General features: G+C 30.6%; 1 protein-coding gene across 2 annotated transcripts in view; it reads left to right on the top strand.

Moving 5' to 3' along the window:
* The first annotated feature begins 6189 nt into the window (after nt 1–6189).
* Epac (Exchange protein directly activated by cAMP) overlaps nt 6190–18413 on the top strand; it is a 181873-nt gene continuing 169649 nt past the window's right edge. For both annotated transcript variants that reach the window (XM_065511856.1, XM_065511855.1), the window contains exon 1: nt 6190–6327. In XM_065511856.1, coding sequence (XP_065367928.1) covers nt 6293–6327 — 35 coding nt within the window. In that variant the 5' untranslated portion in view covers nt 6190–6292. The remainder of the gene's footprint in view (nt 6328–18413) is intronic.

The following is an 18413-nucleotide window of genomic DNA, read 5'->3' as shown; positions in this document are numbered from 1 at the left end:
CCGAAACGTTATTACTATTTTTTATTAATTAGGGACTACAAGTTTAAATACGCAATATCAGTCAATGCTTTGTGGTATAATCAAGTCTAATAAAACAACTAAGAAAATGCAATTAATCATTTTGCCAAATAAGGCATCTCAAATCTCATGCACTTTCATGTCTCACTTGACCTATGCCACTTTAAACTCCTTAGAAACATATGTATGTGTGAATGCTAAGCAGTCATGCAGATACAAAATTTAACATGTCTAAAACCACAATATCTTGAAAATACATTCATTAAGTTAAAATTTTACTTTCAATTGCACCTAAACCAATTGTGAGTTTAAAAACAATGAAAACATCAAATGAACCACTTATAATATAAAGTTAATAAAAATTTCCCAGTATTTTCTACACACTGTATTTTCTACTCATACATACAAAAAACTAACTGTTAGAGAGAGAGCGACAGAGGAAAACAAAGAAATTCACCTCGCTATATAAAGTTGTATAAATTTCAGCGCCAAAGAGTAGACAACACACAATTCACAAATTCAGTTGTATTTGAATATTTAACGTTAAAGAATGTAAAAAACGGAAAGTGGAAAAAGAATAAATAAATGTACTTATAAGTATAATTATTAAGTAAAGTAATTAACAAAATATAATAAAAGATTTTGAAAAAAAATATTAATTTTAAATAAAGTAAATAAATCTCTTAAAAAATACTAAAGTGATAAAATTAACTTGTTTATTAAAAATACAATTTCATACAACTAAAATTCAAAACACCACTATTAAATGTGTTTCTTTCTGTTTTTAAAAAGTAACAAATATTTTAAATAATGTTTAAATGGTAAATTAAACAAAATTTTATAATAATTTTAACTACTGAAACTATGCGTATGATTACTACATATAATACATATTTAAACGTTAAATTAAATAAATACATTTTAATTATATGCTTTATTATTATAAATTTCAATATTTTACATGTTTTAAGAAATATTTGACAGCAAGAATATTTAGCATTTTTAATTTTGGGTTTATAAATTTTCAAACATAACTTTTAGTGTAATTAGACAAAAAAAATATTTGGTGAAACAATTTTTTTTTGGCGAAAAAATAAATTTTTGCTAAAAAAAATTTTGGATTGATACATTCAGACTTTCTGTGACAGGCCAGAGTTTGTTCTGTTTCGAATATGTATAATAGTACTAGTCTAGAAATTTTATTAAGATTAATTTTTTTACAAATTCTATTAACAAATTTTCAACTTTTTGCCATAATTGGACAAGTTAAGGGATATGTCCTCGTTTAATAAAATTTTTAAAAATTCACACAAACTGTAGGCAAATTGGCAATTTAAAAACAAATTTATTTTGCAAATAACGTAAGTCAATATTTTAGGCAAATTAAAAAAAAACTACCGAAAAATTTTCCCGAAATCTAAACAAAACTTCACTTTCTCATTTTAAAAGTTTTACATTATTTTGTTCTAAAGGTCAACCATTGTTTTCACTTCCTATTTTGTTAAAGTTCACATTAAATACAATATAGTTTTAAATCCTCAAACGAGTACACAAGTTTTGTTGTATATACTTTGTTAGTTCAGCTTAACACAATATATTTTTTGCTTCTCTTGTTTCAACATTATTCATTCTCGTTTTTTTTACCTGCTAATAAAAGGATAAATTTAATTGTTTTTCTAGCTACAGCAACATTAACAGCATCATAAAAGGTCTAAACACTGTGGAAGAAGTGCATTTTAATTAATTGTTATAATGCTGTTGAGTCAAAGGTGTGTTAGAAGCTTAGAGCAGTAGCTGTTGCATACTTAAAGGGTTTTGAAATTTAAATAAATTAATTGTAATAAGAGCAACATTAAATTAAACAATTTAAAAATGTTTTTCTACTTTTTAGGTTAACTTATCTAAATCTCTTTATAAAATACACAATAAATTTAAATGTCAACATTTTCTTGAGATTCTGCATGGAATTTATTATTATTTACATTAAAATTAAAAAATTAAATATGAATTAGTATACAAAAAAATGTAGCATACTTTTAGCCATTCATGTCCGTAATATACATATGTATGTAGTATGCGTTTTTTACTTGACACGTATTGTATAGTTATACCAGATAAAGAATTTTTTTATTTTCATTCCTTTTTTTATTGTTGAATTCTACAAGTTTCAAGCGAATTAAATAATTGTTCGTTTATTACAAAACAAAATGTATTTTTTTTTACAAACAAGTCAAGTGGTTGAAAATGCAGCACGCTGAAGCATGACAAGAAACATGTTTTCTCATGTTTCAACAAGAAAGTGTGCAGTTTTCTTGCTTGACGTTAAGTTTGTTTCCATTTGATATGTGCGAGAGGAAAGATAGACATGTTTTATAGTAGAAAAAAGGAAATTGTGTCTACTTTTGAAATATATATAAAAAAGCTTGCAACATTAAAAGTTTAAATTAAAAAATTTTGAAAACAAATTTATTTAATAACATTTATTTCCTGCTAAAATGAAGGTTCTTTAGCGTAATTGTTCTTTTTCAAAATTTTTATTTGTTTAATCACTTTAGCTTTTAAAACTTATTTCAAATATTATCTTTTCTAAATCAACTGTTAATTCGGCCAAAATGGTCACCGAAAAAAAGTTCGTGAAAAAATAATTAAAACTTTTCAAAAAAATCCAAAATCAAAAAAATTTCAAAAATATAGCAAAAGATATGAAGGTTCATCATCACACTCTTTCAAAAGCCATTAAACAGTATAAGGAAGACTTGAAGATTGAATGAAAACTTTTATCAGGAAGAAAAAAAGCTCCAACTCTTTCGAAGAGCACCGAACACTTCTATCAGAAAAGAAGCTCGTAAAGTTAAATGATCCGATTCGTTTGTGAGCTAATGCTGTATTGAAGTCGAATAAAGTTCAAAAAGTTCAAAAAGTTCCACATCTCAATGCGTTAAAGAAAAAGAACGAGTGAAAAAATTGACAAAATACACCTGTTGTGTGAAGAATGATGAAACTTATGTACTGGCAGACTATTCACAACTTCCGGGTCAAAATTTGTATGTGGCTGATGGACGTGGTAATGTTCAAGAACAATATCGGACAAAAAAAAAAACAAACAAAATTAATCCAGAAGTTTCTTGTGTGACAAGCCATTTGCAGTTGTGACTAAAGAAGCCAATCATTTGTAATATCAGGCACGATAAACACATAAATATATACATATTATGGAAAGAATAAAAAAACGGCTTTAACCTTTCTTAAAACAGCACAGAGTGCCTACATATTTCTGGCCAGATTTGACAGCATGCCACTATGGAAAAAGGCGATTGAGTGGTATTCAAACAATAATGTAAATTTTGTACCACGGGAGGCAAATCCACCCAACTGTCCAGAACTTCAGCCTCTAGAAAGGTATTGGGTTTTGGAAAAAAATAATTAAAGAACACAGGAAATGTATCCCAGGACTTGTCCGATTTTAAGCGTAAGTCGACCACTTCGTCCCAAAGGGTAACGGAAACAGCTATTAAATCTTTAAAAGAGGATTTCCGGAAAAAGTAACTAAATTTATAAATACCGAGTAATAAGCCAATATTTTAATGTTTAATGAATTAGTACAATATTTGAATAAATTGACGTATTTTTGAGAATCTTTATGTTGAACGGTTTAAGTTTTATTTAAATCATTGGGGTTAGTCATTTGGTTAGAAAATATATTAATTTGAAAATATACCGCAGTTTTAGTAAGAGATTCAATGTTGCTTTACTATTTCGTTTGTTTGGTCAGAAAATTTAGTCAAAAATATTCGATTTCAAAATAATTTATTCGAAATGAAAATTTTTATCACAATTATTTTTAATGCCAACCGCCAGGGTGGTTAGTGAACTAACCACTCCACAAATAAACTTCTAATGGTTTGGTTTTTTACGTTTTGATTAATTTTTTCCTATTTTTATACCCTTTATACCATGAGTGGCAAGGGTATATATAGTATAAGTTTGTCATTCCGTTTGTAATTTCTACATTTTTCATTTGCGACCCCACAAAGTATATATATTCTGGATCGTTATAGATAGCGGAGTCGATATAGCCATGTCCGTCTGTGTGTTGAAATCAACTTTCCGAAGCCCCCAAATAACTTACAAACACGATTCATACATCAATATCTCCAATATTCTTCCGGCTCGGTTGCTATTTAAAATCGAGAAAATCGGTCCACAAATGGCTGAGATATAAGGAAAAAACCAGGACAACCTCGATTTTTGACCCATATCTGGATTACTAAATCATTAATATAGACAATATGGATATCTAATGATAGATATTTCAAAGACCTATTAAAAATATTTTATAACCCGAATTTTTTTTTTCACTAAAACATTTTTTTTCATTAAATATTAAAAAAAAATTAAAATTAAATTTTTTTTTTTTTTAATTTTAAAAAACAATTTCGAAAAAACAACTGGAAAAAAATTTAAATTTTGTTTACCTAAAAATATTTAAAATTTTTATTTTAAAGTATAATTTGGTGAAGGGTATATAAGATTCGGAACAGCCGAATATAGCACTCTTACTTGTTTATAATAAACTGACCTTGGTTAAATAACTTTTTTTTTCCAAATTTTCTATATAAATTTCTTTTAAAAATTTTCTTATATTTTTTTTTTAAATTTAAATTTTTATTCGAAAATTGTAATATAGATTTTTTTTCGACATTTTCTATATAGAAAGTTTTTCGAAATGTTCATATAGAAAATGATTTTAAAGTTTTTTTGAAATCTTCTATATAGAATTTTATTCCGAAATTTTCCATATTTTTTTAAAAAATTTTCATATAGAATTTTATTTTTAAATTTTCTTAAGAACATTTTTCGAAAATTAATGTATGTATACAGTTTTTCCATATTTTCTATACAGATTTAAATTTTTTTTTTTTTTAGAAATTTTCTATATAAAAATTTGTATTTAATCGGTGTTGTTATAGAATCCAATCATTGTCGGAATTTTTTTATTACAAAAGCCTTATTATTTTTATTTTTGTGCATATTCTTCTAAATTTCCTCCTATCATATAAAATTCAATTAAATTTAAAAAAAAAATATTGAAACTAAAACAAAATATATCCTTGATTGTTTTTATTTTTTGCTGTGGTATAAATAAAAATAACACTTGTAATATTATTTTATTCAGTTTCAATTCAGTTTAAAACAAAATAAAAAGTGTTGCATACATAAATGGCTTAACAAAAAACTAAAATAGTTCGTGCTGCATAACGTTAGGGATTTAAATAGGAAAAAAGCTGTATAACCATAGTATGTATGGTTTAATCTAAAAGTTTTTGCTGTTTTTTTTAGTTGGGAAATAACAAACTTTCTATTTCAGTTTTTGTTATAAAAATAACGTTTTGTTTAATTTGACTTCCATCTCATCAAATTTTATAACATTTATATTTATTATTTTTTTTTGTATTTTTCATTACAGATTGTACTCATGTTGATGCTGCTGCACTAGTTAAACAGGATGTTTATGCTGACAACATATTGTGCATATTGTCAGAATAATAGACACAACTTTAAAACATTGAAATAAAATATAATTATGCACGGAGGAAATTTAAATGTTGCAAAAAGAAAAAAAAAATACTAACAAGCGGGGAAAAAAGTTTTAGTTGTTTAAACATAAATGTGCCAGTGGTTAAATTCATTTAATTCGTGTTTTCTCTCCTTTAATACAATAATTTAATACATATTAAATTAGACAAAATAAAACAAAAATTATAAAAAATTGTCTATAAAACACAGCTGTGTTGCTGTTTTTACCAAATTCTATTATTTGCCCAGAAACAAAAATGTTATTAATAAATTTGATACCGTTGATTTAAACAAAAGAAAAAGGGCATCTAAGAAAAAATCTAAAAAAAAAATTTAATATAAATCCTTTTTAGTAAAGTAAATATTTTGTTGAGATTTTTTTTTGTTCTCCGTAAATATTTGTTTAACCTTCAGCTCTAAAAGTTACATTTATTTAAGTTTTTTTTTCGTTATTGCTCCTGTTATTATTGTTATTTTACCAATTGCCAGAGTGTGAGTTTTGAGTTGTGGCAATGTGTGCGTGTTAAGTGTTTTATTATACATTCGTTCGTATTTTTCTTCTGGGAGACAACGAGCTCAAAAGTACGTGTTAATGTTTGAGTTACTTTAATAAAAATATCAAATAAATACAATACAATACATTGGACAAATTTGTTTTAAAGTGTGTGAGTGTGTGAAATAAATAAAATTCAGCAACATGGCGATGGAATGGATAACTGCTATGGATAAAAGGTGAGTGGGCTTTCATTTTATAAAAAAGACTAAGTAGTAGTAAAATGGATTAAAAGAGGAGAAATGATATATTAAATATAAATCCAATTGTAGTAACAACAAATTTAACTGACAAAAATATGCTTCATACAATATATTTAAGAGTGCCTAAAAGTATGCTGTTTATTTCACTAAGAAAAAGGTAAAGAACTGTGCTGAAATAAAACAAATATGATGCATATTATGACTTATGCATATAAAAATTGCAAGAAAACAGAAATCACTATATTTTGTTTCTAAGATTAAACCAAATAATATAAAAACCTTTATAAAATAGTCATTGCATTAGTTAAAGCTCTTCCACTATGTTATTATGTGGGTGTATGACTTAAAAATGAGGGATTTAAAATAAATTGTGTATCTTTTGAACACGGTTTTTGTTTCTAATAACTTATATGTCATTTTGAAGGGAACATATCTGTCATTTATTCACACTTAAAAAATGTCGAAGTTTGTACCAATGAATCATCATATGCTGTAAGTTTTACTTGTTTTATTTAAAAAAAAATTACTACTGAAGTACACCGATTGCTCACCAAAACTTATGGTGAATGTGTATCATCGGTTTCAATGTGCCAGAGAGGAGGTGATTTTTACATGGAAGACAAAGATCGCCCAGGCCAGCCAAAAAAGTTTGAAGACCAAGAATTGGAGGCATTACTCCATGAAGATTTTTGTCAAACTCAACAAGAGCTCTCAAAATTATTGGGAGCTACTAAAGCAGCAATTTCAAAACGAGCAGCAGTATTCTTCCAAAGGCAGAGAAATTCGGTACCATGATTTTATATAACAGAAAGCCCGGCCGACCAGCAGAATCGACACCATAGATAAATATTCATGGCGGTGGGACAAAAGGTTCCTATCTATTATGAGCTGCTGAAATCTGGACAGACCATCACAGGAAACCTGTACCAAACGCAACTGATTCGTTTGAAGGCGAAAAACGCCCAGAATATGTTAAAAAGTATTTAGAATAAACCTTGCCCCGTCCAACTACTATTTGTTTCGATCGATGCAGAACGATCTCTCTGGGATATGCTTCACTTTGAAAAGAGTATCCGATATTAGCTTGATTCGTTATTGGCCTCAAAAGATGAGCAGTTCTTTTGGCGTAGAATCCATATGTTGCCAAAAAGATGGGAAAAGCTCATAGCTAACAATGACCAATACATTGAATAAATTTATTTTGTACAAATGTTTCAAAATTAAAGCTAAAAATATGAAAAAATCTGCAGTTTTAATACTAGTAATTTTTCTTTTGTCAAAAGGAAATAATACATCATGACCGCATCATAAAAATAATATAAAGCACACTTTAGGATACTTATGTAACGATTATTAAATAATAATATAAATTAAACCCTCAAAATATGCTGCCATTTTAAGAGCTCTTTGTTAAAAGTAATAAAATTGTAATAATTACACCAAATACATGAGTAATAAATGGTACTCCATCTGTGGTACTTAATTGTTTAACAATAATAATTCGTAGAAATAAAAATGTTTATTTTTTTATGTTCCATTATATAAAAAACTTAGTTAGTTGTGTTTGTCATTTAAAATTATACTTAAGTACTTAGTTACTTCTCGGCTTAAAAGCACAATGCGGCAATGAATATAAATAATACAATTTAAAGTGACAGTTTCAAGTGATTTTAGTTATTGTAAAATATAGAGAATTTTCTTAACATACAAACAACAGATTTTCCACTTATCACACATAATAATGAGAATTTACAGTTATAACACCCTAAAAGTATGCTAAATATTTATAATAATAATAAAATCTTGGTAACAATAGCAACTCTGTCTAAAATCTAACAAAATTAGCAATATGACGTAGAAAAGAAAAAAAAGCACAATTATAATGAACAATCAAAGAAAATAAACCTAAAAATAAATAGAGCAAATTAACAACAATATGGCAAATTGAGCCTGGGTGTTGTTGCTAAGCACCAACATTTTCCTTAGCACTTTATGGAGTTTAGCAAATATTTCTATTGCTCAATTAATTACGCTGGGATAAACAAACACATACTTAACATTATTTTTTACGACAATAGAACATTTGTGTTTTAGCTGGCCAGCTCATTAATGTTTTTATTATCCCATCTCTCTACTCATTATTGTTTTGCTTCCTTTTTGCAAAATTTCCATTCTTCTGGGTTATAAAATGTAAATGAGTTTATTTGCCCCGGGAAGTTATGCTTTGAAAAGCTAAGTATGTTTTAGTTATTCTTCCTGTCATTAAGTCTTACGTTGGAATTTTAAATATTTATTTACTTGTTGGTTTTTTTATCTCAAAAATAATTCCAAAAGATGTCTTTTTCATTATTGTGTTTATGCTTTTACAAGAAATTTACTGACATTCAAATATTTGCAATTTTGTTTTTGTCAAGTACATATTTTCATTTTCTTGTTTGTAGGTTTAAGAATTTAATGAATGCTTTTCGGTAATATAAGTTTGTATAAATAAGTATTTTTGCTTATAAATCTTTGGCAAGTAATTTTATTGAACTTAATAATGTGTTATTTAGAGCAAGGATAAGTAATAAAAGTTAATTTAATTTGCTTCCTCTTTAAATTATTATTTTATAGTTTTAGTTAAGAAAGAATTATAGGTTTTATAATCACATTAAATTACACAATAAAGAAGAATAACTAATTAGAATAATTTATGCTAATTTTAAGATTATTATCATGAATTTTGCAAACCTACCTACAGTGGGTTCGATGGATAAAAATGTGTTAACAAATCTATTACAAAATTATGTATGTTCGAATCGAATAGTACAGATACAGGGTATTGAAGTAGACCTCACATGGTTGTGGTTTCAAATGTTTAGCTTTTACTTTTAAACTTTTGCACAATATAAGTCAATTTAAAGTATTGGCCATTCTTAGCTATGACATTTTCCCATCTTTCTGGCAACATATGCATTCCGACCCAAAAGAACTACTCATCTTTAGAGGTCAAGAACGAATCAAGCCAATATCGGATACTCTGTTCCAAAGTGAAGTGTATCCCAGAGAGAGTATTCTGCATCGATCGAAACAAATAGTAGTAGGACGGGGCAAGGTCTGGACTATAAAGCGGGTAAGGCAAAACTTCGCAACCACTTCTTTCTAAATAGTTTTTAATAGGTATTGCAACATGTGGCGGAGAGTTATTATTATGAAATATTACGGTTTCATATCTGGCTGCATATCCTGGCTATTTTTCGGCAAATGCATGCATCAAACAATTCAGTTGCGTTCAGCACAGCTTCCTTGTGATGGTGTGTTCTGATTTCAGCAGTTTATAATAGATAGGACTCCTTTGATCCCACAGAGCATTGCCTTAGTGCCATGGATATTTTGCTTTGGTGCCGATTCGGCTGATTGACCGGGCTTCGCATGGATGCATTTTCATCGCAAGTAATGATTCGGTGCAAAAATTTATTTCTTTTATAACGTTCAAGCATTTATTCGGACATGCAAAATCGTTTTTCAGGGTCTCTCTGATTCAGTTCGTATTGAACCCAATTTCCCTGCTTTTGAATAAATCCTGTTGCTTGCAAGCGTTTCGAAATTGCTGATTGAAATCGATGATGATTTTGCAAGCTTTTGAACCGAACGAACCATCTCTAGCAAGTTGAAGCCGATGGAACACATTCTCCATTGGCTGTGGTGAGCCATCGGTGCACTTCTGCTGCACTTTTTTCAAATTAAAGAAGTAAAGCAAAACTTCCCTGATATGACACTTTTTTGGTACAAAATTCAAAATTTTTGAGTAAAAAAATGTATTGTTTACACTATAATATTCAATAACTGAGTGAGAATAAATGACAGATATGTACCCTTCAAAATGACATTTTAGTTATTAAAAACAATTTGGCATCAAGTGGTTGGGAAGTTTTGCCTCACCCGCCTTTAGCCTCGTAGCAGAATGCTCTTTCTGGAATACGCTTCACTTTAGCAAAAAATTTAAAAAAAGTCGAATTTTTCGGTCATACACCCAATATTTAGACATGCATTACTGGAGTTATTTGCGAAAAACAAAATAAAGTCAAGATAAACAAGTAAGAGTGCTATATTCGGCTGTGCCGAATCTTATATACCCTTCACCAAATTATACTTCAAAATTTTAAATATTTTTAGGTAAACAAAATTTAATTTTTTTTAGTTGTTTTTTTTCATTTTTTGAAAAAAAATTTATTTTAAATTTTTTTTTTTTAAATTTAAATTTTTTTTTTTAAATTAAAAATTTTTTTTTTTTAAATTTTAAAAAATTTTTTTTGGTTTTTAAAATTTTTTTTTTTGAAAAAAAAAATTCGGGTTAAAAATTTTTTTCCGATTTTGCTGATTTTAAATAGCAAAATTCTCGAAAGCATGTCTGACAGAATTATTGAAGATTTGGATCCCGAAGATATCTGGGGTCTTCAGAAAACTGATTTCAACAGACAGACAGACGGACAGACAGACAGACAGACAGACAGACAGACAGACAGACAGACAGACAGACAGACAGACAGACAGACAGACAGACAGACAGACAGACAGACAGACAGACAGACAGACAGACAGACAGACAGACAGACAGACAGACAGACAGACAGACAGACAGACAGACAGACAGACAGACAGACAGACAGACAGACAGACAGACAGACAGACAGACAGACAGACAGACAGACAGACAGACAGACAGACAGACAGACAGACAGACAGACAGACAGACAGACAGACAGACAGACAGACAGACAGACAGACAGACAGACAGACAGACAGACAGACAGACAGACAGACAGACAGACAGACAGACAGACAGACAGACAGACAGACAGACAGACAGACAGACAGACAGACAGACAGACAGACAGACAGACAGACAGACAGACAGACAGACAGACAGACAGACAGACAGACAGACAGACAGACAGACAGACAGACAGACAGACAGACAGACAGACAGACAGACAGACAGACAGACAGACAGACAGACAGACAGACAGACAGACAGACAGACAGACAGACAGACAGACAGACAGACAGACAGACAGACAGACAGACAGACAGACAGACAGACAGACAGACAGACAGACAGACAGACAGACAGACAGACAGACAGACAGACAGACAGACAGACAGACAGACAGACAGACAGACAGACAGACAGACAGACAGACAGACAGACAGACAGACAGACAGACAGACAGACAGACAGACAGACAGACAGACAGACAGACAGACAGACAGACAGACAGACAGACAGACAGACAGACAGACAGACAGACAGACAGACAGACAGACAGACAGACAGACAGACAGACAGACAGACAGACAGACAGACAGACAGACAGACAGACAGACAGACAGACAGACAGACAGACAGACAGACAGACAGACAGACAGACAGACAGACAGACAGACAGACAGACAGACAGACAGACAGACAGACAGACAGACAGACAGACAGACAGACAGACAGACAGACAGACAGACAGACAGACAGACAGACAGACAGACAGACAGACAGACAGACAGACAGACAGACAGACAGACAGACAGACAGACAGACAGACAGACAGACAGACAGACAGACAGACAGACAGACAGACAGACAGACAGACAGACAGACAGACAGACAGACAGACAGACAGACAGACAGACAGACAGACAGACAGACAGACAGACAGACAGACAGACAGACAGACAGACAGACAGACAGACAGACAGACAGACAGACAGACAGACAGACAGACAGACAGACAGACAGACAGACAGACAGACAGACAGACAGACAGACAGACAGACAGACAGACAGACAGACAGACAGACAGACAGACAGACAGACAGACAGACAGACAGACAGACAGACAGACAGACAGACAGACAGACAGACAGACAGACAGACAGACAGACAGACAGACAGACAGACAGACAGACAGACAGACAGACAGACAGACAGACAGACAGACAGACAGACAGACAGACAGACAGACAGACAGACAGACAGACAGACAGACAGACAGACAGACAGACAGACAGACAGACAGACAGACAGACAGACAGACAGACAGACAGACAGACAGACAGACAGACAGACAGACAGACAGACAGACAGACAGACAGACAGACAGACAGACAGACAGACAGACAGACAGACAGACAGACAGACAGACAGACAGACAGACAGACAGACAGACAGACAGACAGACAGACAGACAGACAGACAGACAGACAGACAGACAGACAGACAGACAGACAGACAGACAGACAGACAGACAGACAGACAGACAGACAGACAGACAGACAGACAGACAGACAGACAGACAGACAGACAGACAGACAGACAGACAGACAGACAGACAGACAGACAGACAGACAGACAGACAGACAGACAGACAGACAGACAGACAGACAGACAGACAGACAGACAGACAGACAGACAGACAGACAGACAGACAGACAGACAGACAGACAGACAGACAGACAGACAGACAGACAGACAGACAGACAGACAGACAGACAGACAGACAGACAGACAGACAGACAGACAGACAGACAGACAGACAGACAGACAGACGGACATGGCTTAATCGACTCCGCTATCTATAAGGATCCAGAATATATATACTTTATAGGGTCGGAAATGAAAAATGTAGAAATTACAAACGGAATGACAAACTTATATATACCCTTCTCACGAAGCTGAAGGGTATAAAAACGAAAATTTCAAAATTTATTTATTGAAATCTGTCCATATTTGTACAAGTTACAAACTGTACAAAGTTTTCCAAACCAGAGGTGGTAGATTTTGGTATCCTGTATCTCGCCTTGTATTCTAACAGGGTGATTACAAATTTAATTTTCTTAAAGCCTATGACCTCCACTACGATTCGTTTATGCTACATTTTGCAATCGGTCTAGGAGTTTAGAAGATCAACCAAATTTATATCCCATTGAAGTTAGGAGTGATGACAATTTCTAGAGAATACAATTTTCTATATTACAGTTACAGATCATGTTTGCGTAACATATTCCGAGTTATAGTATATTTATTTAACATTACTTAACATTTCTTGCTTGAATTACTTATTTTAAAACTTTTTCTACTAACTTGTTGTTTTGTTAAATATTTTCTATGCCATTTTTGGTTTTTTTAATTATAATTAAACATATTACTTTAAAACCATTGAAATGCAAAATCCACATAACTTTTATCTATACAAAAAAAAGAGGAAAAATCCCATAATTAACCTTTTTTGCTCTTGAGCACTTGACTTTTGTGAAAGAACAAACTAAGGACCTTATTCTATGACCATTTAACAGCATCCTTTAAGCCATACATATGTGTATGTCTGTCTGCATATTCTTTTTTTCTATTTCAGTTACATTGCTCATCATTAAAATGTACAACATGTACTCCATGTATTTTAACACATGGCAAAGATTTTCAAAAGGCACCTCATGTAGTTAATGGCAGACTTTTAGGCAAACAATAAATTACATGCAAAAGTTAATAGTAGAATAGGAAATGTAGGCTGAATATATACGTCTCTATCCATGTAATAAACACACACACTTTCTACTGAATTTAGTTGTTTAATTCTCACACACTTAGACACACGTTCTCTTTTAACAAATAAGCTTGTCTTATGCAATTAATCAATTGAACGAAAGCCTGAACAAATGAGAACATAAATAGAAAATTTCTATGGTCAAATGTAAACAACGAGGATGTATTTCGGGGTTAACAAAGGTTTCCCTTTTGCTTAGGATGTAAGAATGCTAACTTTGGGCAAAGTGTGGTGTGCTTTTAGGCTTGTTTATTTATCGTTTTTTGTTACATACACTGTGGCGTCAAGTGTGTGTTTGCAGAATATTGTTTCATAAAGTAAATAATGTTGGAAAATTTTATGTTATGAGTCAAGTGAGAAATTAAATTTTTAGAAATTGAAGAGTTTGACTGTTCTTTTGAAGATAAACAAACAGTTTTTATAACCACAAACTTGGAATTATATGAAAATTTAAGAAATTGTTTAAATATAGTTGTTACGTTATTTTGATTAGCAGTTAACCCGGAATCGTTAATTGTTTCTAATGTTAAATAAAACAAATTAAAACAATATATTGTAACTACACCTACAATATTAAAATTAATTTTGCTAAAGCACAATTTTGAAAATTTTTAAGATTCTACTCATTCAAGTTTTATTATTATAAAATATTCAAAAAGTAACAGAATAAGAAAAAAGTAGTCCCCGAAATATTTTTTTACCCAGGACCAATTTTTTTTTCAAAACAAATGAAATTCGATTATACATACAGTGGTTAACAATACAATGGGAACTTTTCCAAATATTCAATTAAAAGGCCACAGTCCAAAAAAAATCAAAGTCCGTATTTTGCGATCTATATTTTCCCATTTTCTATTGAATTGAGGTCAGGCGATTAGACACTTCGTACCTAATTGGATTGTAACCACTCGGTTACAACTCTAGAGGTGTGTTTGACGTATTGTCGTGCTGGAATCTTCAAACTAGGGGTAAACACCACCACCGCCAAACTTGAGTGTCTTACTTGTGTACTTGATCCATCCTCTTCGGTCATTTTACAAATGTTCACACATCATCCGAAAAGAGAACTGTATTCTGTTTCTGTCTCGACAAGTTTAAATGTTGTTTTACAATTTGTATATGAACAGTACAATTTTTAAGAAAACATTGTTTTTTTCAGGGGGATAGCAAACAACACCTCCATCATTTCCTCTGCGGCTAAAGCTAAAAAATAATTTTTAATTTTAGATTATTGATAACCTACCGGCGAATAATTTTTGGGAATTTCTTAAACTCTCTTACTCTTAAAATCTTTACGAGGCCTTCCTGCCAAATGTAAACTTTTCACAATTTTCGCAAATCTGGACCCTAGCCATTTTTATTCACTACATACTTAAAAATCTTATTGTGCAAAAAAATAACAATAATACATTCTATTTTTTTTACCTTTTAAAAAAGATGGTTTATTTCCTTTCAATAAACTGTATTCATTTAATTGCAAATAAGATCTATCAGGAGTTTGATGTTAAGTCTAACTGGGCCTACAATACACTAATCGATTGAAACTTGTTGTTACTATTTATATACACAGTGTCGTCTTTTAGAAGTTTCATGAAGTCTCAAACGGGCAAAACAATAATGTTCTATTTCTAGAGCTTTAATGTTAATGTTAGCAGCTTTAACAGTTAATGTTGGCATCACTGTGATAAATAGAAGTATCCACTTATGAAAATATGTATATGGTGGATGTGGAAAAACATTTGATCAATTCACAAGGTCTCTTATCAGTCATATTGTCATAATGTCCTAATATATCACGACTCGGCAGCTCGGCTTAACCGAATCTTAGGCATTCGGCGCAGGTTTCTGCTGGTTGGTTACGATAACACAATAAACATAGCATACAGAGTAGTATTATTTTAGGACATTTTTGCTTGAAAAGCAATAGAAACCATTATGAAATATTAGGACGTTATGACAATATGAAATGATAGGAGACCTTGTGAATTGACTAATTATGTATTTTTATTTTAGTCTTCTTGCTTGCAGAAGTTTAAAAGTGTCCATTGTTTTGCCAATGCTAAGAAGTATGTATAACCATTTTCTATAAATGTATTTTATTAAACTTTTTAAAAACGCGGAAATCTACAAAATTTTAATAGAAAACCTAGTAAATTTGAAGATATCCTTAGAAATTACATATTTATTTGATAAAAGGTCATATTTTTAAAAATTTAAATTATGGAAAACACTTTTCAAGCAAAGTTCCTAATATATTGTCATGCACTGTATATGTAGAATTAATTTCTCAGCTAATTTTCACTAATATTAAATTAAATAAATAATAAAAAACTTACCATTTAAAACAATGGAAACTCTGGCGGCATCATAAATACCTATATATATATCTGATACATTAATTAGGTAGATAAAGCACACATTATTCACATTATACACTTTTTAATTAATACATATTAGTATTTTATAGGAGAACAATAACATTATTTTATTTAATTATAATTTCTCATATATTTATTTTAATATTTTGCTTTCAACATATTTTTTTTGCACAGTTTTTCTTTCATTCACCTTTTTTACTTTTATTCAATCAACAACGTAAATAAAACTAAAAAAATAAACATAAAGATAAACAAACAAAGATAACGGGTTGATTTACATGTTGAGCTCTCTCCCACAACAAAGTTGTCAAAGTTTGTTGTTGTAAGAAAAACAAAAAAGAAAATACTAATTTCACACCTTTCTAGTTAGTTTTTACTTTTTACTTTTAACTTAAAATTAATACTAAAATATAATATTTGTTCAACTTTTAAGTTATGATTAACTTTGGACTATTATTTAACTGTATAATTTAATTAAATTTTAATTAATTCTTAATGCAATTATTATGGCAAGAGGCACTACTTAAATGAATTGAGAGAATTTAACTAAAGTAAACAATGAACATAGAGAAGGCATTTTGTTATTTTTTTTCATTTGTTGATGGTTATCGATTGTAATAGTTATGGATGATATTTATTGGGTATTTACAAAAATACACAATGCATTAAAATATCAAAAGAAGAACAATGGTTTCCAACAACATATTAACCCACTAAAAGAGCCAGATAATTTTCGTTAAAATGATACCTAATTTTTTCGACAAATGCTCGCTCGCTTCAAACGAATCAGTTGCATTCGATACTGATACCCTGTAGCTCATAATAGATAGGACCCTTTTGGTCCCACCAAATGCAAAACATTACCTTCGCGCCATGGATATTTGGTTTTGGTGTTGATTCGACTGATAGGCCGAGCCGATCCATTTTTCATCGCAAGTAATGATTTGGTGCAAAAATTATTTGCTTTTATAGCGTTCAAGCAGCATTTCAGACATATAAAATCGCCTTTCAAGGTTTCTCAGCTTCAATTCGTATGGTACCCGAAATTTTAATGTGGTTTTATGAAACACGTCTCTCAAATTTGCACAAATGGAAAACTTAAGCGTTTAAATCAGTACCCTTAATAATTTCGCATTTAATATTTGTGATCAACGAACCATTTCTCGGCCAGGGTTCAAAAGAAAACTCCAGTTTGTCTATGATTCTGTGCCAACAAACATGATTGTTTTAGTTATTATAGCAACAAAAACAAGTTGAAATCTATATTTCGTTATTGTTTTTAGTAGAAATGAACAAAAAAAAAGAACCAAAACAAAGGGATCATAAATTATACTACACTTTCGAAGATATTGCCCTGAGAAATAGTGGCAAGAAATAATATAAACACACAACTTGTTGTAAGAGTTTGGAGTAGAAAGAAGCAAAAAAAAAACTACCAATAAAAAATCTACTTTACAAAATGGTTTTTCAGTTAAAGATAAAAGCAAAATGGAAAAAACATCAAAAATATATATACATTTTTTGCACATTTTTGGGATTTTTTTCTCATCTCAATGTTCTTGAAGTCAAATTTAACTTTCAAATATTTACTTTAGTTGCTTTTTTTTTTTTGTTTGTTTTATATAGATATTTTTTGTATTGTGTTGACTTTATAAATTTTTTTTAGCAATTTGTATGATGATACTCATTACCCCACTTTCTTCTTTATTTTGCCACAATGTCTGTGTCTCTGTATCAATTTTAGTTTGAGTTTAATGTGTCCCCATTGTTGGAAGGTTAATGTTGTTTGTTGAATTCGTTTGAAGTCATTACCTTTCTAACCACTAGTAGTTATTGAGCACTATGGGTTGGTTATGGAAACCAAAAAAGTTTTCTAAATTTCTACAGAATCTTTGTAGAAATTTTAAGATGCACAATAAAACACTTAATATTTAAAGATAGTAGGGCACTTTTAAACTTAATTTTTGATTATTTAATAGCTATATTTGTTAGAATTCCATGTATCCCATAGTGCTTTGCTTTTAAAAAACACTATTAAAATAAATTTTTGTTGAAACTCATCGTATTATTGCTGGTAGTTGATTTTAATGTTATTCATGTATTTTTC

The sequence above is a fragment of the Calliphora vicina genome, chromosome 5, assembly GCF_958450345.1.
Source record: "Calliphora vicina chromosome 5, idCalVici1.1, whole genome shotgun sequence".
NCBI classification, from domain to species: Eukaryota; Metazoa; Arthropoda; class Insecta; order Diptera; family Calliphoridae; genus Calliphora; species Calliphora vicina.
Note: the sequence above shows the minus strand (reverse complement) of the source record. Positions and strands in the feature narration are given on the sequence as shown.